The sequence below is a fragment of the Epinephelus fuscoguttatus genome, linkage group LG16 (genome assembly GCF_011397635.1).
Source record: "Epinephelus fuscoguttatus linkage group LG16, E.fuscoguttatus.final_Chr_v1".
NCBI classification, from domain to species: domain Eukaryota; kingdom Metazoa; phylum Chordata; class Actinopteri; order Perciformes; family Serranidae; genus Epinephelus; species Epinephelus fuscoguttatus.
The window spans coordinates 38007877-38030264 of NC_064767.1; the positions used below are offsets into that span (position 1 = coordinate 38007877).

The 22388-nt window shown below is 40.3% G+C and overlaps 1 protein-coding gene across 2 annotated transcripts in view; it reads left to right on the forward strand.

Annotated features, from left to right (window-relative positions):
• The window catches only part of si:dkey-191g9.5 (rap1 GTPase-GDP dissociation stimulator 1-B), a 55584-nt gene extending 33455 nt beyond the window's left edge, over window positions 1-22129 (forward strand). Inside the window, exons 9-14 of one of the 2 annotated variants that reach the window (XM_049601211.1) lie at window positions 1936-2070; window positions 5221-5346; window positions 7125-7264; window positions 9030-9156; window positions 14725-14853; window positions 21123-22129. In XM_049601211.1, coding sequence (XP_049457168.1) covers window positions 1936-2070; window positions 5221-5346; window positions 7125-7264; window positions 9030-9156; window positions 14725-14853; window positions 21123-21250 — 785 coding nt within the window. In that variant the 3' untranslated portion in view covers window positions 21251-22129. Of the gene's footprint in view, window positions 1-1935; window positions 2071-5220; window positions 5347-7124; window positions 7265-9029; window positions 9157-14478; window positions 14854-21122 lie in introns of those variants that run through there. The other variant, XM_049601212.1, reaches the window with a different exon arrangement.
• The last annotated feature ends 259 nt before the right edge of the window (window positions 22130-22388 follow it).

Consider the following 22388-nt stretch of genomic DNA (forward strand, 5'->3'; position numbering starts at 1 on the left):
TAGGAAAGGTGAGGTGATGCAAATTTCAGAGCTTTATAAATACTCTGACTCCTGAAACCTTGTCCTGTCAATCAGCAGCCATGGGCTCCTCTAAACAGCTGCCTAGCTCTCTGAAAACAAAAATAACTGATGCCCACAAAGCAGGAGAAGGCTATAAGAACATTGCAAAGTGTTTTCAGGTAGCTGTTTTCTTTGTTTTCTTTCTTACTTTTTGGATGCAATGAGCAAAGGTATGTTTAAAGAAAAAAAGGGTGCATACTTTCATGAAAAGAACACCTGTCTAAGTGTTAAACACAGGGATGGATCAATCATGCTTTGGGCTTGTGTTGCAGCCAGTGGCACGGGGAACAATTCACAGGTAGAGGGAAGAATGGATTCAGTTAAATTTCAGCAAATTCTGGAAGCAAACATCACACCATCTGTAAAAAAAAAAGCTGAGGATAAAGAAAGAATGGCAACAGGACACTGATCCTAAACACACCTGGAAATCCACAACTGATTACCTCAAGAGGAGCAAGCTGAAGGTTTTGCCATGGCCCTCACAGTCACCTGACCTTAACATCATTAAAAATCTGTGGGTAGACCTCAAAAGAACAGTTTATGCAAGACGCCTTTTGGAATGAAGAATAGGTGAAAATGCCTCAAACTGGTTACAAAAAGTGTTAAGAAGCTGTGATACTTGCCAAAGGGGGCGCTACTAAGTACTGATAATGCTGGGTGCCCAAACTTGCTTCAGGCCCTTTTACTTTTTTGTTATTTTGAAAATGTAAAAGACTGAAATAAAAAAAAAAAAATCTTTCTTAGAAATCAGCTAATCTCTTACTTGCTTAGCTATTCACAGTACACCAAATTTTGACCAAGGGTGCCCAGACTTCTGCATGCCACTGTATGTTCTGACCCTCAACTATGGTCATGACCTTTGGGTAGTGTAGATATCTGTCACTTAATTACAGCTAGTCAGTTTTAACCATTGACTTCTATTCAAACTCAGTTACATATATTTCTAATTCAATTTTGATGCATTGTGATTCCCTGTCAACATATCCATAACATAATTTTTGACTAGTTGCAATTCTAATTTATGATATTTCAATTATCACTAGTGAAAACATTAATTATTTATATTGACAGTTAACTTCTCACTAGTGATAATGTTCATTGTAGATATCTACAGTTTTTAATGCATACAGATAAAATAAATGGAATTCTTGACATCCAAGATTCAAATTAAACTATTGATTTGTTGACTTGGAACTGTAACAAGTAAAAATGGAATTTCTGATATCTATAATTGCATTTCAGAAATCTGAAATACAATTATAACTAGTGGAAATTCTGTTTGTACAAGAAGCATTATATTTGAGATATCTCCCTTTTAAAACTAGTCAGAATGGAATTATGGATATCAAAAAAGGAATTTCCACTTCTCAAAATCGTCGTTGTAGGTATCTTTGATGATATATGTACAAAGCCAAAATGAATATGTTTGATCGAAAGTCCACCAATGGCTTTGTGGTACTTTAATGATATAATGCCCATGTATTCCAGATGTTTTTTTCATATGTTGCACATATTGAAAATGCAATTGTTGATATTTGAAATGAAAAATTACCCTTCCACTCATCACAATCCTTTATCAACATGAGGAAATTATCGTTTTTCATACTATTAAAAATGAGTTACTCATATCTATAAGTCAGTTTTGACTAATCAAAATGTGATTTCTACATGTGACAATATATTTGTAATATCTCAAAATTATTTTAAAGATATGTTAAATGAAGATTTCCACGAGTTAAGACTAAGGATATGGCATATTGCCACGAGTTTGTGTGGGTGATGGGGTTACAGAGCTACATTTTGATGTGCTGTATGTAATATAATACAGTCATCAGGTATTGAAGGTGTCTTTGCTGCCTGCTGTGTTCCTGTCAGACAGTAACTGTGTGAAGATGCTGGACCTTGGTGTGGTTCCTCACATCCTGACCTTGTTGGAACAGCATGTTGACGAAGGAGACGTGTCTGTTCAACATGCTGGACTGAGCGCGCTCAGAAATCTGGCCATTCCTGGTACCAATCACAGCAAAACAGTAGAGATATGTATTTAACATTGACTAAACATCAAAATACAGCTATTACTTGAAAGTTTAACACTAAAATGACAGTATGTACAGTACAGGCCAAAAGTTTGGACACACCTTCTCATTCAATGCGTTTTCTTTATTTTCATGACTATTTACATTGTAGATTCTCACTGAAGGCATCAAAACTATGAATGAACACATGTGGAGTTATGTACTTAACAAAAAAGGTGAAATAACTGAAAACATGTTTTATATTCTAGTTATTTATATTGACAGTTAACTTCTCACTAGTGATAATGTTCATTGTAGATATCTACAGTTTTTAAGGTGTGCCTTATCAGATAAAATAAATGGAATTCTTGACATCCAAGATTCAAATTAAACTATTGATTTGTTGACTTGGAACTGTAACAAGTAAAAATGGAATTTCTGATATCTATAATTGCATTTCAGAAATCTGAAATACAATTATAACTAGTGGAAATTCTGTTTGTACAAGAAGCATTATATTTGAGATATCTCCCTTTTAAAACTAGTCAGAATGGAATTATGGATATCAAAAGGAATTTCCACTTCTCAAAATCAAGATTGTAGGTATCTTTGATGATATATGTACAAAGCCAAAATGAATATGTTTGATCGAAAGTCCACCAATGGCTTTGTGGTACTTTAATGATATAATGCCCATGTATTCCAGATGTTTTTTTCATATGTTGCACATATTGAAAATGCAATTGTTGATATTTGAAATGAACGGATTACCCTTCCACTCATCACAATCCTTTATCAACATGAGGAGGAGGTGTGATGTTTTTTCATACTATTAAAAATGAGTTACTCATATCTATAAGTCAGTTTTGACTAATCAAAGCATGTGATTTCTACATGTGACAATATATTTGTAATATCTCAAAATTATTTTAAAGATCATGTTAAATGAAGATTTCCCCAAACACACCTCCAGGCTGTGTAAGGCATATTGACCAAGAAGGAGAGTGATGGGGTTACAGAGCTACATGACCTGTGCTGTACAGTAATATAATACCCAGTTGAGATGGTATTGAAGGTGTCTTTGCTGCCTGCTGAAGGTCAGACAGGCCAACAATGTGCTAAACACCTCTGGGAACTCCTTCAAGACTGTTGGAAAACCATTTCACATCCTACCTTGTTGAAGCATGGAGAGAATGCCAAGAGTGTTCAAAGCAGTAATCAGAGCAAAGGGTGGCTATTTTGAAGAAACTAGAATATAAAACATGTTTTCAGTTATTTCACCTTTTTTTGTTAAGTACATAACTCCACATGTGTTCATTCATAGTTTTGATGCCTTCAGTGAGAATCTACAATGTAAATAGTCATGAAAATAAAGAAAACGCATTGAATGAGAAGGTGAGGCCAAAAGTTTGGACACACCTTCTCATTCAATTTTGAAGGTGAAATAACTGAAAACATGTTTTATATTCTAGTTTCTTCAAAATAGCCACCCTTTGCTCTGATTACTGCTTTGCACACTCTTGGCATTCTCTCCATGAGCTTCAAGAGGTAGTCACCTGAAATGGTTTTCCAACAGTCTTGAAGGAGTTCCCAGAGGTGTTTAGCACTTGTTGGCCCCTTTGCCTTCACTCTGCGGTCCAGCTCACCCCAAACCATCTCCATTGGGTTCAGGTCCAGTGACTGTGGAGGCCAGGTCATCTGCCGCACTCCATCACTCTCCTTCTTGGTCAAATAGCCCTTACACAGCCTGGAGGTGTGTTTGGGGTCATTGTCCTGTTGAAAATAAATGATCGTCCAACTAAACACAAACCGGATGGGATGGCATGTCGCTGCAGGATGCTGTGGTAGCCATGCTGGTTCAGTGTGCCTTCAATTTTGAATAAATCCCCAACAGTGTCACCAGCAAAACACCCCCACACCATCACACCTCCTCCTCCATGCTTCACAGTGGGAACCAGGCATGTGGAATCCATCCGCTCACCTTTTCTGCGCCTCTCACAAAGACACGGCGGTTGGAACCAAAGATCTCAAATTTGGACTCATCAGACCAAAGCACAGATTTCCACTGGTCTAATGTCCATTCCTTGTGTTTCTTGGCCCAAACAAATCTCTTCTGCTTGTTGCCTCTCCTTAGCAGTGGTTTCCTAGCAGCTATTTGACCATGAAGGCCTGATTCGCGCAGTCTCCTCTTAACAGTTGTTCTAGAGATGGGTCTGCTGCTAGAACTCTGTGTGGCATTCATCTGGTCTCTGATCTGAGCTGCTGTTAACTTGCCATTTCTGAGGCTGGTGACTCGGATGAACTTATCCTCAGAAGCAGAGGTGACTCTTGGTCTTCCTTTCCTGGGTCCTCATGTGTGCCAGTTTCGTTGTAGCGCTTGATGGTTTTTGCGACTCCACTTGGGGACACATTTAAAGTTTTTGCAATTTTCCGGACTGACTGACCTTCATTTCTTAAAGTAATGATGGCCACTCGTTTTTCTTTAGTTAGCTGATTGGTTCTTGCCATAATATGAATTTTAACAGTTGTCCAATGGGGCTGTCGGCTGTGTATTAACCTGACTTCTGCACAACACAACTGATGGTCCCAACCCCATTGATAAAGCAAGAAATTCCACTAATTAACCCTGATAAGGCACACCTGTGAAGTGGAAACCATTTCAGGTGACTACCTCTTGAAGCTCATGGAGAGAATGCCAAGAGTGTGCAAAGCAGTAATCAGAGCAAAGGGTGGCTATTTTGAAGAAACTAGAATATAAAACATGTTTTCAGTTATTTCACCTTTTTTTGTTAAGTACATAACTCCACATGTGTTCATTCATAGTTTTGATGCCTTCAGTGAGAATCTACAATGTAAATAGTTATGAAAATAAAGAAAACACATTGAATGAGAAGGTGTGTCCAAACTTTTGGCCTGTACTGTATATATATATATATATATATATATACACACACACATTTGTATTTGTATATACATATATGTATTTGTTCACACTAAGAAACACACTTAGTTATCTTCAGAGAAATACATTACATGTCATCAGGAGAGATAAATCACCAAAACTGTAAACATACGTGTTAATGTTAAAATAAAGTCTGTCAACTAAATTCTATTTAAGAGGACATGGATACTCTGTGTCTTTCAGCCACCAACAAAGTGCGGATGCTGGATGACGGGGTGACTGAGCGAATAAAGACCCTGCTGCGCTCTGACATGCCACCAGTTCAGTTCAAACTGCTGGGTACACTACGCATGATGGTGGATGGACAAGGTGAGCACAGCTACTGGCATTCAGTATTTATATATATATATATATATATATGTATTTGTATACTTTGAATGTCAGCTGATGAAAATGGGGAATCAGTCTACAGATTTGTTATAATCGCTGCTGAATCAGTTGGTATTTTACGCCTCCTTTTTGTCATTATCCATAAATAGGGTGGCGGTCAAATTCAAATGCCTTATCCATGTGATTAAAATCCAGGAAATAATCATCCATGACATTGAATATCTTTTAGATAACACCAAACTATGTTTATTGTAAACTAATCTGATTACTATACCCTCTAAAGAACCCACACACATGTTAACACTGTTGTTTTAATGCTACAAGTGACATCTCATGGTATTTCAGAATGAGACTTCTGACCTCAGAAGAAGCATGACTTTTACATTTGTCATTTATTCATCCATTCCCTGGCTCCATTTAAACCAGGGGTGTCCAAATGTTTTTGAATAAAGGGCCAGATTAGATAATGTGAAAATACGTGGGGGCCAGCTGCTTTTTGCATCATATGGGCTATTAAAAATAAAAATTAAAAAATCCCATACAAATGAGACAAATGTAAAGTAAGTAAAAGTTTCATCTTTCAGTGAAAAAGTATGCAACTTTCCACTGCTCCTGCCAGCAGCAGCCCTCGCTGTCATTTAGCTGTGGCCATGTTTGCTACTTAGCAGGAAATGACTGCTGTTAGGTAACAGTTTGCTTGCTTGTTAACTGTCTATCTATAAAAACACATTTGTTATGCCTGCTTGTGATAGTCCCACCCTTGTGAGGTGAATGGAAAAAATGCAGTGAATAATATCATGTAGCAGGTCACATATAGCATATTTTGAAAGACAAGCCGCGGGTGTTTAAAACAACACATTCTCACTTCAACCTTGTCACATATCGACGTTTGGTCATGGACTTTCCACGTCAAGATATGACATACAAGGTATCCTGGGTGCATTGGCTGATGACATTCTGGAATGCTTTGTCAACTTCAGCCTGTTACATGTATTGTCTTTTTTCAAAATACACTTCAATTTTCACAGGAAATGTACAGTTTGCATACAGTCTCTTTCAAAATAAACACACTAATAAACACAATAAACACCGCAAATTGGCATTTTTTTTGTCCTTCAGCAACAAAAGCATGTGGTTGGGTTCAGGAAAAAAGAATAGGATTTGGCTTTACAATCTTACAGGAAGCAAACACCGGTCTCCTGGATGAAAGTTGTTGGTTGTTGGACCCATCCCACCTCTCCTGCCTGCCCTAGTCAAACTTCCGCCGCCTTAACTTTCGTCATTGTCCTGCTACATTTCCCCCTAACGCCGCCAGGTGCGGTTAAACAATAAGAGCGACTGGCTGCGTATCATGCAGAGATTAAAGAACGCCATTGTTTTTGTCGGCGTCACTGACAGAGTGCCGGTGTTTGACGACTTCGGAGTGAGACCGTGGTGTTTAACATCAGTCCACAGGCCACTATTGGCCTGGGAGTAGCACTTTGGACGTGCGTGATTTCAATTCTCTCAATTAATTGATTCATCATTTGTTCTGTAACACAGAAAATAGTGAAAAAATTGTGTTTCCAGGGGTATAAATCCATTTGATCAGAATATATATTTCCTCTAGCACCATCCTCATCCAAAACCAGATGTTTTGTCATACAACTTGACATCAACTTGTGGCCATATTTCCTAGTTGTATGTGATTTTACACCTTCTATTTGAATGTTTTTAAATGTATTTTTACATTTCCTCTGCCGTGCTGTGTGTGTCAGAGGAGGCAGCTTTGGTGCTGGGCAGAGATGCTGTGCTGCTGGCTCGGGTCATGGAGTGGTGTGAAGCTAAAGACCATGCAGGAGTCCGAGGAGAAGCCAGTCGCCTCTTGGCTGCCTTCATCAGACACAGCCGTAGCCCTGTGAGCCCATTTATTCTGACCTAGCATCAATCAGAACTAAACCTGACATTTTCCATCTTCTTGGTAATCTACCCAGTTTGTTGGAGTTTAATGTAATGAAAGTACAGTGGTGGAAAAAAGTTTTCGGACACCCCATGCATTTGTGAAATATTGCATTAAGAATCACTCTTAGGTCTTCAAGTGCAATTTCTTTTAGTACAGTCATACTAAATAAATCCCAAAAAAAGCCATTAAAAACTTAAAATTGATTGGTTCTATAAAAATACATAAGAAATTTTGAGTATTGGGTCATTTTGGTACCAGTGATGAAGGTCGTTCTTTTTATTAAAAGACACAATTTTTGTTGCCAAGCTTCGTGTCTACATAAAGCCAGCACATTTGAAAGTTCTTCAGACACAAAAATGGCTAAAACAAGGAACCTAACGCAGGAAACACGCCTGAAGATAAAGATTCTCAGCCAGGAAGAGTACAGCTGCCGCCAGATAGCCAGGAAGTGCAGATGCAGTCCTTCAGCAGTTGGATACACTCTGCAGAAATAGCTTGGAAGACAAACCAAGATCTGGGCGTCCAGGGATTTCTTCAGCAAGAAATGACCGCATCCTGATCTGCATGTGCAGGCAAAACCGCCAAATGACATCACAGGAGCTTCAGCAGCAGTGGTCAAACCAAACTGGTGTCCAGTGTTCCACCCGCACTGTACGTGGCCGACTTTTAGATCATGGCTTAAGGTCCTACGAGGCTATCAAGAAGCCCCTGATCAATGAGAGACAGAGGTTAGCCCGGCGTCGTTGGGCCCAGGCACACAAGAACTGGACAGCCAGGAATTGGAAGAAGATTTTGTGGTCAGATGAGTCCAGTTTCCAGCTTTATCTTCCTCCTACTAATGTGAGGGTACGCAGAAGGCCAGGCGAAGCATTATCTCCAGCATGTACAGTACCTACTGTCAAGCATGGTGGAGGCAGTATCATGGTTTGGGGATGCATGAGTGCTGCTGGTGTTGGTCATCTCACTGTCTGTGATGGCACATTGAACTCTACCAAGTATTGTACCATTCTCAAACCCACATGCTCCCTTCTGCGCTGCACTGTTCTGTTGAGGTAAAACTGGATGTTTCAACAAGATAATGCCACACATCCAAGGCCAGTAGAACTTGGCTGCAGGAGCACAGTATCCAGGTCTTAGAGTGGCCAGCTCAATCCCCGGACATGAGCCCCATTGAAAATCTGTGGTGGATTATCAAAAGGTCTGTTTCAAAGCATAAACCAAAGAATTTAGAAGAATTAAAAGCAGTAATTCAAGAAGAATGGGACAAGATTACCCCTCAACAGTGTGAAAGGCTCGTGGGGAACATGCCAGCCAGGATTAGAGCTCTACTACGTGCCAATGGCAGGACTACTAAATATTAATTTGATGATGTGATGGTTTATTTATTTTTTGTTCAGTTTTGAACACATTCTCTATTATTTGTTGACTTTGATACCGACAATGTTGAGAACTGACATATTGAAACTGTCAAGAATTTAGTTTTGTTAGTTTTTCTTGTAAACAATAAACAAAAAAATATAATTTGTATTTGTTTGTATCTGTCTAATGCAGCCACACCTTTTGAAACACAAAAAAGATTTTTCCACAAATATTTCATGATAATATTTGAGATTGTGTAAAATTTTAAGGGTGTCCGAAAACTTTTTTCCACCACTGTATGTACTCTATGCACACACATTAGCTAAACATTTGTTATGAGCTGATTTCCTCTCTTTTTTAGGAAGTTGTCCTTGCTGTAGCCAAAGCAGATGGGGTTCGGCACCTAATCTCCATGGCAACAAGTGAACATGTCATCATGCAGAACGAGGCCCTAGTTGCCCTGGCAATAGCATCTGCAATTGACATTGGTAAAACAACCTCAGATACAATGTAAAGTCATTAGTTACAGGCCCAAATTCAACAAGCATGTCAGAATAACTCCAAGAACTTTTAATGTAAACTCTTTATATGTAAACTCTTGGCAAGAGTCTGTCTTTTTATATCAGACCTGCCTGGAATCTGGTCAGGACAGCTCTGTAGCTCTGCCTAATCCTGAATGTTGTCACTCCAAAGCCTAGAAATAGGACGGAAAATGCCTCACTTTTAAAATTTTAGCCAATTAGGACTACTTTTAGCACTCCAAGATGCTAGACATATATGGGTCCCAATGTCGCTCTATAGATGCCTCATGTCGGAGAACTATCGAAAGCCATATGGCTCTATACGTCTATTTTGATGTTTGTATTGTTAAAGGGAAATTTCGGTTTATTTCAACCTGTCTCCTATCGTCCTAAATTTGTTTCAAGTGACTAGTGACATAAAAATAATAGTTAAAATGTTAGCCATTAGCCTAGATACAGCCGGGGCGCATAGTAGCGTCAGACCTGTTAAAACATAAGTGAACGGGCATACTTCAAGCGCAAAGTTAGTCCACTAAACAAGCTGTTTTTCCACAAAGACCGCCTCATATCGTTAAGATAAATGTCAGAGAACTTAGAAAACGACATGTAAACGTGTTGTCTTACCTTACCGGTGTGGTGCCATATTTGTTTACCATTTAGCTCTGCTTTCCAAAGCGTGGCGAAATATCGCGAGAACAAGCAGCAATCTCATACCGTGCCTGAAATCTCACGAGAACAAGCAGCAACAGCTGGGAGGCAGAACAGTAGCCTGAAAAGTTCATTCATTTATTTTATGAAAGATTTATAGAATAATGGCTGACTTTTTGCCAGACTTCGACTTTGTGGAGGAGGAATTTGATTTTGCAGAGTTTGATGGCCGCCCTTATTTATTTGAGCCAGAATACACTGACAAAGAGCTTCTTGAAATTGAAGAACGGAGGAGAAGAGAGAGAGAGCAGCGCAACAGGTAGAGGACGAGAGAGGAGGAATGGCTGCTGCAAGGTTGTGTAGCTCTGGAGATTGGTGGTGTACCTGTGAATGCTGTGCCCCAGTGCCCACAGAAGAGGAATGCCTCTGTTGCAAGGAATGGGAGCGGTTGCAGCCTTATTTTCAAGGTCTGGATGTGACCGAGGACGAGATACCTCCACCTGGAGTAAGGTTAGTATCCAGCTGGGCTTTATCTAGAGCTGGCGAGATATATTTCGGCCGCGCTTTGGAAAGCAGAGCTAGAGGGATAAACAAACACGGCACCATACCGGTAAGGTAAGACAACACGTTTACATGTTGTTTTCTATATGTTCTCTGACATTTATCCTAACGATATGAGGCGGTCTTTGTGGAAAAAAAGCTTGTCTAGTGGACTAACTTTGCACATGAAGGTTGCCCGTTCACTTACGTTTTAACAGGTCTGACGCTACTATGCGCCCCGGCTGTATCTAGGCGAATGGCTAACATGCTAACTATTATTTTTTTTGTCACAAGTCACTTGAAACAAATTTAGGACGATAGGAGACAGGTTGAAATAAACCAAAATTTCCCTTAAAGTCAAATTTGTTTGTCTATACAGTCAAAAATATGACATTTTAACATGTAAAATGTGCATTGAGACAACAGAAAATGCCCTGTTAACAAGTACATTTATGATGTCTTAAGACATTCAGAGCATTAAAGCTTGGTTGGTGTCAACATACCCACCCCTTTTTGACGTAGTGTTGGCAAATGTGGGCTCCTGAAGGTGGATATGATTTTGCTACATACCTATCACCTGTCTTCTACAAAACTTCAGTTCAACAGTCCATTTTGTGCAGATAAATTCTGTCATAAACTCCTGGTGACTGAAAAGAGCGAATGGCCTGTGGAAGCTTTTTAAGCCACTGTGGCCATAACATGCAGCCTATGTGTATTTTTATCTAGTGTAAATAATTTTAAAAATTCTTCTCAAACACAAATGTGGTGTTTTACTCAGGAAAACCAAGCTTTGTATCCACCTTATTCTTAGGCGTGGCTTCTGGCACTGAACCGGAACCTGCATTTTCCTATTGTAATAGCACAGAACGGTATGCTTATCTTTTCTAGAGTGATAAGGAAATAAAACATGTGGAGCACATCACCTGTTACACCTCAGATGGTATAACATGATCATACCTTTTTCATCTCTGACAGCCATCTCAAAGCGTTTGTTGTTTTCCTTTTCAACCAAGCGCGTTAGCGATTAGCTTGTCTTGCTCCGTTAAGATATTGTTAAAGCCACAGTGTGTAGGAATATCTCCCATCTAACGCTGAAATCGTATATTGCATTCAAACGCGCGTTTCCAAAGTCAAGCAAACCTAAAAGCAAAATCTACCATAATTACCATAATAGGAGCATCGGTGACCCGTTTATAGGTAAAAAAAAACCCAAAACAATTGTCTACCATAATGTTACTCTCTACATTTGAATTGAACAAATTATAAGCATGACTTAATGTGACCAAGACACCTAAAAATAAAAACAAGGCTGTTTTCATCAACTTACAAGCAAGTGCGTGTCAGACATACTGTAAGTGAATGGGTTTTCTGGTCGGAAAGGTAATGCACCCATGCCCCACTAGAGGGCGTGTGAGGCTTAACTTTAGCATTCCACAGGAGTCAATGGAAGTGTCGTCACTCTGGTATTGTAGGGTCCTAGCTGTGTTTACAACGTAGGACTGTTGGGGCGGGTGTAAATCTGAACAAACCAGTCACGTCTTGTCTTTTGACAACTGACAAGTGGCTCAGCCTCGCACACCTCATCTCTCTCCTCGCATCACTGCGCCGCTGACAGCGGTGCTGGCCTGTGATTGCATTGGCCCGGCCTGTCTGTTGGTAAAAAAATGACAGGCAGGCCAGCAGGCCAACCACAGCGTCCCTTTTAAAACCTTTCTCCTTCAGCAGCTCTCTCCACCTGGGAAAGGCTACCCCGATGCTGACCCTTGTTTTTTGAATTCGCCGGTCACGTTTCCATTTTGATTACCTTTTGCACTTTCTTGGCAACGAGGATTCCGTCTCCCGTGATGCATATGCATGATCTTGCATTATGTTCAAAGAGCGAGACTTTGTTGTGCTGCAGTAGTGCAGGCTTTCAGATTTGCCGGGGTAGTAGCGAAGCACCCCTTGCTCCTCTCCTTCGGCTTCTCAGTCACGCCATGCTGGCCTGGCTCTCAACGAAAACACTGAAGGCAGGGCTATTCCCTGGTAGAGCTATATGTCCCTTGCTGGCGGATGTATTTTCAAGATGGCGAAACGTTATGGAACCCCCCAGACGACTTGCCCGCCCAATGTACAAACAAATCCGAAATTCTCCTTTCACGAGAATAAGTCAGATTATTGGTGGAGGTAATAATGCACCAATGATGACATATTTATGAATGCAGACATAGATTTTTGTCAATAAACAATTGAAAACGCTACACAATGTCACTTTTAATTTAACGGAGCCCAAGCTAGCTTATGATGAGCTTATGAACATCTACTCCTAAAAGATGATTTGTGATTTCTTATGATTCATGAATAGACAGTAACACACGAGGCAAAAAATTTACATAATTCTGGATTCATTTTGGCTCCATGTAAAGTTAATAAATGTGATGTTTACTGGCTAATGCGCCACTCGTCTGCCTTAATGACACAGTGTACAGATTTTTATCACTGCTTACTTATTAAATCAGAGTTCTACCAAATTCAGCAGCAGACGTAATATCAATGATATAAAGTAGTAATAAAACAAATAACTTTAGGCAATTATTTTATTTTAAGGCTAATCAGTAACACAAACTCAGAATAGATGACTATGACACTATACTTTAATTTATTTCTGCCATCTAGTGGACAAATACAATGCATACCAATTACTATTTCATCAGTTTCCCCCTTCGAAACTGGTAAAGTGGTTGCAACCAATATTAAATGTCTTAAGATGTCAGAGATGTGCTTGTTAACAGGACATTTTCTGTTATCTCAACACGCATTTGACGTTTGTGTTAAGATGAACTAATTTGACTTATTAATACCAGTGTCAGAATAGACATATTGAGCCATATGACTTTTGACAGAGAACGTCTAACAGCAGCTTGTGTGCTCACAAGCCTCCAGTTAGACAGACTTTTATTCTCTTGCAATATTCTTCTGTGTTCCCATACAATATATTGTTTTTGTATTTTCTTACAAAAAATGCAATTCCTTTTTTCATACTACAACTACAATGAACAAAAATATTCTATGTTTAAAGGTACATGAAACTCAAAATGTTGTATTTTTAATTGGTGGTGTTGCTATCAGCTCTGATTGCTATAGTGCCTCCTATATTGTGTCTTAACTTAGACTATATCATCTCTGTTTCTTTGTTCACACACTGGTTTGTAAATAGTTGGACAGTATTTTCTCACACAGAAAAACATGGAAAGCTGCTCTGCTCTGAATGTGGCCTCTGCCAGCACTCTTTCTCTCTAAACGAACATAATCTGTAACATATTATCTATCAGCCAAAAAAAGATATCTGTCAAATTGTATGTATGTTGTTTAATTTCACAAATGTAGAAATGGGAGGAAGAATGAGGATCTGCTGTGTGAAAGTAATAATCAGCACCACACTGGTTGGACAGCTGCGCCTCAGGCTAACCAGGGTTTATTATTAGCCCATGACTAAAAATAAACACTGTGAAACATGTACGATGCCATATGGCCTGCATGTTCCACTGCTGTGATGGATTATGCAGAAACAAAGAACCACTCAGCACAAAGATAACATAAGATAAGAAAGGACTTTAGTTTTCACACAACTAAGCTTAAAAACAAACAATAACTAAGAATGTTTTAAAAGAGCAGGAAAAACTGAAAGTAACTGTTGCTGCCACTCACATGGCACCAAAGCTCAAGAAAAACCAAGGAAGCAAATGTATTTGCTTGTGCTGTATAATATAACGTTGCAAAGGAAATTTAAAAGCTACTTAACAAACTAATACATACATGGCCACTCTAGAGACTAAACTACAGCTAGAAATGACATACAAATGCAGCTCGATGAATCAGTGTGCTACACCAAGAAATACACTTCAAAGTACTGCCTAGTTGGGATAGTTAAGTTCTATCTATTCTCATAGAATGGTTTGTATAATATCCTATTAAAATGCATGCACACCAGTTTGTGTGATATCGTACAAGTATTCCTCCCATGAATGATGTTACATCCTAAATGTACAGTTACGAAATTAAAGTTTGTTTGTTTTTCTTTGTGTGTGTGTGACCCATCGTGACAACCTGCCTCCCTACAAGTGCTCCAGACTGCTTCCTTGTTTACTGTCATCAGCGCATTGGTCACGTAATCGCAGCCTTTCAAATTACGTAGCATATGTACAAATTTGGGTGCATTGCTTTTCCAAGGGAAAAAATTCTGTCATGATATGATATGATATGATATGATATGATATGTAGACATAGATTTAAATGTGTGTTCACCTGTGTGTGTGTGTGTGTGTGTGTGTGTGTGTGTGTGTGTGTGTGTGTGTGTGTGAACTACAGAGTCTATGAAGGATCCGTTCAGGGAGGCGGAGCTGTTGCCCATGCTGAAAAAGATGTTGGAGGATCCTGTAGGGGCGGTCGAAGTCAAGTTCAGTGCTTTGGGTCTCATCTGCAGCCTGGCTAACTCCAGTATGTTGGCCTAGTGCCAATTATTAAACACAACACTAAGTCCCTTTTACTCGCCCAGTTACACATTTTGACAAATAAAGGCTCAATTTAGATGCCTGGTCTGGCTGCCCATTAGTTTATTTTTATAGACGTTCTTTGGATGCATGAAACCAAGTTGTAGGCTACCCACTTGAGCTAACATTAGTTAGCTGCTTCAATGGCATATACAAATATAAATGTTAAAACTTTGTCAGTGTCACGTTAACCACACACGCTTGTAGGTTGTGTTAACTCCAGCCAAGTAATAACACAGTCCCCTCTCGTGACGCCATTACCCCTCGACTACCGTGGCCTGACTGTATTTAGTGAATGTCATCACATCTCCCTCTTTTAGTAAACAAGCACAAAACAATTATGTAAGCTTATGCCAAACACTTAGCTCTTTTATAGAATTACTTAAACATCAAATACAAGTACTTCAAACTAGATCTGAGCTCAACTGTCTAGTGTTGTTCTAAATTTAAAGAATAAAACTAAAAAGTCCTTCTCTTTCTCATATAGGCTAAGAGTTCTTCCTGGTGCTATAAACTTCACCTTCCCTCATTGGGCATCCTAACTCAAACAGAACAAATTAAAGTGCATTCAAAATGAACAAGTGTCCCTTATTCCACTTTCAACTCATCAAGTTGAAGTTAATAATTAAGTCACTCAGTCTCTCTGTACCTGAGAGGCAGTCTAACCTCACGACCCCTTGCGGTCAGTCTGGTTATCTCCTGGGAAGAGGAGGGCCGCGGGGGAGTCTCCGGTGCAGTCTCTGTGGGTGGCAGGCGCAAGGGTGGTGTGACCTCCGTGGCGGGTCGGGCTTCCTCCCGACGTACAGCTGGTCAACAGGGCCAATGCACTCTGGAACTGCCTGTAGGTGTTTCCTGTTGCGACGCATCACTCTGTCTGAATCCATCTTGATGAGGTAGGATCGTGGTTCCGCAGATTGTCCGACCACCTCAGCAGGGATCTTCCATCCTTTTTCCCCATCCAGCCTCACTCTTATGGCCTGTCCTGGATGCAGTGTCGGCAGTGGGCGGGCAGAGTGTCTGCATTTATAGAAATGTTCATATGCTCTTTTAACCCTACTATCTTTCAGCAGAACTTGGGCCTGGCTGACAGGATCTGCCTGTAGTTTCTTCTCCAACATAGGCACAGCCGTGCGAATTTGTCGTCCCATCATAAGTTGAGCCGGGCTGGCCCCTGTTGCGGCGATGGGCGTCCCCCGGTAGCTCATCAGGGCTAGCGACGGGTCAGGCTGGTCGAGAATCCTTTTGGCAGTCTGAACTGCTCTTTCGGCTGCCCCGTTTGCCTGAGGGTAGTGGGGACTGGAGGTTGCATGGTGGGTGAACCCGTATTCTTTGCTGAAGTCTTTGAACTCTGCTGAGGCAAACTGCATGGCGTTATCACTAATAAACTCCAGTGGTATCCCCCACCTGGCGAATATGCTTTTAAGTCTGTTGGTGACCTGTAGGCTGACCAAACGTAAACCGCATATTTCTGTCCGAACCCGAACCGAGCCCGACATTATTTAATGACCAAAGCACTGAGTTTGTGTCACACACACAGGCTAGTTAACAGGCCGGGCATGCGCCGTGGATGCTACGCGAGAGGGAGACCTCCGTGTTTGAGATCGAGCGGGAGGCGGGAGGTCCGACGCTTCTAGCGACAGGAGAGGGAGAAATAAAACAAAATAAGATAAAATAGGAAAAACCTGTCTCCCTCTTTTATTTTATTTTCAGCGTTTAATCAAGGCGGAGGCGGGCGGCTGGAGGTCCGATGCTTCTAGCGAGAGGAGAGGGAGAAATAAAACAAAATAAGATAAAATAGGAAAAACCTGTCTCCCTCTTTTATTTTATTTTCAGCGTTTAATCAAGGTGGAGGCGGGCGGCTGGAGGTCCGAGACTTCCAGCAAGGAGAGAGGTAGAAACAAACAGCCAATGTGTGTCTGTGTGTGTTATGTTCAGGTGTTGTCACGTAAATAGCAGTGCCCAAGCAATAAACAGGACAGACAATAGGATTTTATTTATTTTTACACTATATTTTCACTGAAAGCTGACCGAATCCGACCCGAACCCGAATACAATTTATAGCTACATTTTTGACCAAACCCGGCCGACCCGTCGGGTACCGTCGGGCTCGGATCGCCACACTCTAGTGTGTGTATGTGTCCCCTATTGGGGCCTATCTGAATTTCTGTCTTCGAGAGATATTATTTTGTAATATAACTGAATTTTCTATCCATACATATAAATTTTTAAATATATTAAAATTATAAGGCATCTTTGAGTAAACTGCGAGTATCATTTAAGTAGGCTATGTCGTGGCTGGCCGAGTGTCCTCTTATTTGGAAATCAAAATATGGTCACCCTAGACCTGTAAGCTTGACGTGGATGTGAGATGAGCCATTTTGATGTAGCAGTCGACCACAATCAGATAACTTTTCCCGCGCAGCTCATACAGGTCTGCAGCAATCCTCTGCCAGGGTCCTTCTGGCAGGGGCGAGGTGATGAGGGGCTCCCTTCTTTGTTTTGGTTTGTGTTGGATACAGAAGTTGCACTGCATCACCAGCTATTTTATGTCGCCGCTAATACCTGGCCACCAGACTGACATTTTAGCTCTTTCACGGCACTTTGTTAACCTCTGGTGGCCGTCATGGATTTGTTTCAGCACCTTGACTCTCAGCGGTGCTGGAATAACTATTCAGTCCTGGTAAAGGACTAGTCCATCCGCTTCAGAGAGGTGATTTCTCACAGTATAGAAGGCATGTGAGGATGGAAATGTGGCTGTTCGGTGCAGCCAGCTGCTTCAGATGCTCTTAATGACAGTCTGAAGGTCTGAGTCATTCTTAGTGGTCTCTCGTATTTCATCGAGCCTTTCTGATGAGATGGTTTGTTTGTCACTACTGCCACTACACATTGTTAGCTTGGTTAGATTCTCCACAATTTAATCATTCAGGTCATTTTACTGTGCGTTCACACCAAAAGCTGCCAGAGCTGCAAAGGCGACAGGTCTAATTAATTTTCAATGGACATGTGGCGACTAGAGGCATTTTGAGCTGCAAAAGCGATGAGCAGCGGCAGTTTGGCGAATTGAGCTGCGAAGGACAGTTGAAGACTGGTTAACTTTATGCAAATTAGCTATGCCGTGTTTAAGCTGCAAATGACCAGTAACCAATCAGAATGTAGATGTCCCTCACTTGCGCGGATCCCCTTGTGCTACGGCCTATTCAAGTGCTGGAATTTGTTATTTATGTGACAACGCCTGAACGCAAGACAGGCTGTGTGTGTTTCATGTCAGACCTATTTAGACTTTTTATTCTGTTTTCATTGTCCAAACGTGAATGTTTCTGTCCTCAGGCAAATGCATAAAGTCACATTTCTGTGCTCCAGCCAGTAACCTGCTTTGCGGCTTAAGCATAATCGAACGTTCAGAATTTGACATCATGAGCGACTTGAGCTGTTTTCGCTGCCACAAATATTTTACCAGCGGTGCTGCTAGAGGGAATTCAGCTGTTTTGCAGCTCTGGCAGCTTTTGGTGTGAACGTACAGTTACTGAAACCATGAGCTCCAAAGAAGACAGTAATCCAATAAGATTTACTGGCCTGGTAGACAAGAGAGATGACAAAAAACGTGGTGACACCTGTATGCTACCATGAGTTCTCATACTGGAAAGGGAGGGGTGAGGGAAGGGGTATTCAATTGGTTGCAATTTGCAACCTCACCACTAGATGCCTCTACATCCTTCACACTGCTCCTTGAAACTGCAGTTTGTTGAAGGCCCACAGAGGTGTAAACACAAAACACATTTCTCATTGTACAGAAGCTTCTTTAAAAAGCAAAGTGACTTTCCTAGCCCCAGCATTCAGAGGGGCCCAAAAACTGATAGGACTCTAATATAATCTGATTTTTATCAATTTTAACTACATTTTTTACAGACACTTTTTATTTACCTTATATGAGGCAGTTTAACTTCAAGTTCTTGGACAACATGAAGGTTAAAGCCTCTGCACAACGTATTCTGGCTGGAAAGGTTAGAGCTAGGCAGCGTTGTATTGAGAATTGCTGTTGTCACAAAACTCTAAGAAACTGTAAGCTGTCCCATTCGAACAGGTGCAACACAGTTAGCAAGAGAGTGAGTGTGCCCACACAGCCAGAACTGTAAAAGGGTTATGCCTCCCATACATTTTCACATCTCTTATGATGAGCACGATGGGATTACAGGTAATGAGGTACAGGCAGGCAGCATGGAAGGCAAACTTTAAATCACTCAGCTGTCACCTGGAGGTGGTGGTGGTGACAGTTTATATTAGTTTGATACTAAAACAGAGTCTGAGCTGTGGTTTAATCATAGGCTGTAGAAAACACAGATGTGGAATCAGTGGTATGACCCCCAGGTTTCTGAATGGATGTTTCACAGCACAGAGCTCAATTAATAGAGGCCAGAGTGAAGTAGCCACCATACTCATCTGTAAACTTTAAAATCGAAATGATGAAGCTGTGACTCACAAAATCACTACAAAGACACATTCAAGTACTGAATTCAACCATTAAGGGTATAGATCAGATATTCTGAAGTGGAGTTGTATGGGGAACTTAATCCATAGACAGTGTATTACATACAGTAGATGTCAGTCTGCATATCCCCAGTTTTGCGAAGCAGGCTGGAGTCTGACATGAAAGCTAAGCAATATACTGCTGTAGAGGGGTCAGCAACAAAACATTTTAACCACCTAAAAAAAAAGTCAGTAATAGTGTACACTATATTGACAGTATTTTCGTCCCTTTACCTTTCCATCAGACAATTGTGTGATTTTGGTGAATCCAAACTAACCCCTTTAAACACCAAAATCACATATAACAAACAAAATTCAGATGTTGTCAAATTCTGCCACTTGGTCAGTGATTTCAACATCAGACACCGACCAGTAGAGCCATCCTTTCACAGCAATATGATACACTGCCAGGCAGCATCACTTCATAATGCCACCAGACAGTGTCAGTTTGAGATGCTGCTGGAAATCAACATAACTTAAGGAGCTGGAAAGTCTAGTGGGTCCAACAAACCCTGGACTTTTCACCCAGGAGTCTGCTGTCCACTTCCCAAACCATGATTTTTTTTTTTTCTAAACCTAACTACATGCTTTTGTTGCACAAGGATATAAACATTAATAAGAAGTGTTTTACCAACATTGTAATTTCATAAAGACTGTATGCATCTACTGAGCAAAAACTAAACATTTCCCTTGAACATGGAAGTGTGTTTTTAAAAAAGACACAAAGCATGTAACAGGCGGAAACTTACACAGCTTCCCAGAACGTCAACAACAGATGCACCCAGGATACCTCAAGCGTCATATGTAGACATCAAAAGTCCACGGAGCAAGCAGTGATATGTGATTAGTTTGGAGTGACAATATGTTGGACCAGCAGCTTCTGTGTTCAGTTATGTTAAATTACTGTTTTTATCAGTGGAGTCTTTGAAGGGAGCGATACAACAGCTTCATTGTTGCATTGGAAATCACTGTCTTACATTAAAGTAAAGCTGTCAAAATATTCTAAATATAGCGTACACTTTGAGAGATATTGATTTTTTTTTGGTGGGACTTTTTTTTTAGGTGGCTAAAATATGTTTTGCTGCTGACCCTCCCACAGCAGTAGAGTGCTTAGTTTCCATGTTAGACTCCAGCCTGCTTCTCCAAACTGGAGGTGTGCTGAATGACACTGACTTTATGTAATATATTGTGTATAGATAAGTACACCATAAAACCCCACTTAAAAAAATCTGAACTATTTCTTTAAGGCACCAGTTTGTGTCTTTGTTGAGAGAAGTCTGGAGCTTGCAGAACACTTAATGTCTCTTTGGAACCAGCATCCAGTGGCCATAAGAAGGACTACAGTTTTGGCAGTCAGTAGAGATGTTACTAAAGACACGCTGGTTCTTTTTATAGCTTGTTGTACTACTGCATTAAACAATGATTACCAGTCCTGACTGCATGTGTGTCTATTTCTGCTGTTGTGCTCTGAAGGAAAAAGCATTTCATCTTCTGTTCCTCATTTTAAAGACAGAGAGAAAAGTCATTTATTGGACGCACAATACACACACGTTTACATTCATACACACATGAATGTTCATTGAATACTCTTGGCCTGAATACATCCTATCACATGTATTTAACCTCCACTACTAGTTACAATCAATCTCACACTTCTCTCTCTCTCATTCTTTCGGTCCTTGTCTGCTCTAGGTGTGATGAAGGAGGAGTTGAACTCTGTGAACATGAAGGAAAGCCTCAGTAAACTGACAGATCACAGCAGCAGTAAACTTGCCTCGCAGGCCGGCTCCATACTGGCCACTCTCAGTGACACCTGCTAAACCAGCACACTGCGGCAACACAGGATCTCATCTGCTGTATGGATTTATCCATCTTATTCAGTGACATACCTTCATTCAAATGATCTTACTGCACAGATACTGCTAAATATTGAAATGGCTTCTAAAAATGTTAACCTGTTATTTGGCAATATTACTCATTACTCAAGGACAAGCAAAACTACAGACCAAAGGGATTCATTCAGTCAGGAGCATGATGATCAACATTTTCCATGGCAAATTACCAGATAGATCATGAGACATCCTATGTGCAAAGTTATTGGACTGAGACTGGAGATAGAAGAAAGTTCACTGTGTCCAAAATGGAGAGGGTTTATGTGAATATGAGTGTACTCAATACGTTTCAGAGTAACCTGTCATCAGATTTTGACATTTCTTTTAGACAAATGTACAGTAAATGTAGTGTCAATAATAGCAGTAGAGGAGAGATTGGGGGTCTGCAAAAACAGAGGCATTCATTGTCTGGGGATCATGAATATCCACCGAAAATGTTATTAAAAATCTAGTCTTAAGTTTTTAAAATAATAACAATAATAACAAAGATGTTTTCTGACATTAAAAGGAAAGGCAAAGACGGAAATCAAATTATGGACTTCACATTATTCTGAGGAGAATAAATGTCACTGCAGTCTGGCAATCAGTAGTCTTGGTCCAAGTGACTGATGTCACTTTCATTTGAGGTCAAAAACATTGGGGCAAGAGATTTAAGATCAGATAAGATAATCCTTTATTAGTCCCACAGAGGGGAAATTTGCATCATTACAGCAGCAAAAGGGATTGTGCAAACAAGAAGCATCAGCACCAAAACACAAAGCAATATAATAAGTACATATCAGTAAAAAAAAAAAAAAAAAAAAGAAAGAAAGACCAATAAACAGTAAATATTTAGGTGACATCTTCACAGCCAGCACCCATATTATATAAGTACTTGCACCTATCTGTGCACCCAGGTCTTAAATTGAGGTGTTGTCAGGAACATTGTTGGTGTATTGCTTCATTTGAGGCAGCAGAAAGTGATTGCACCACTGACCAAAAAAAAAAAAAAAAAAACAGGTCTAAGGTCAGAATGATGCAGTATTTTCCTGCCATTTAAAGGAACATTAAAATAATATATAATTAA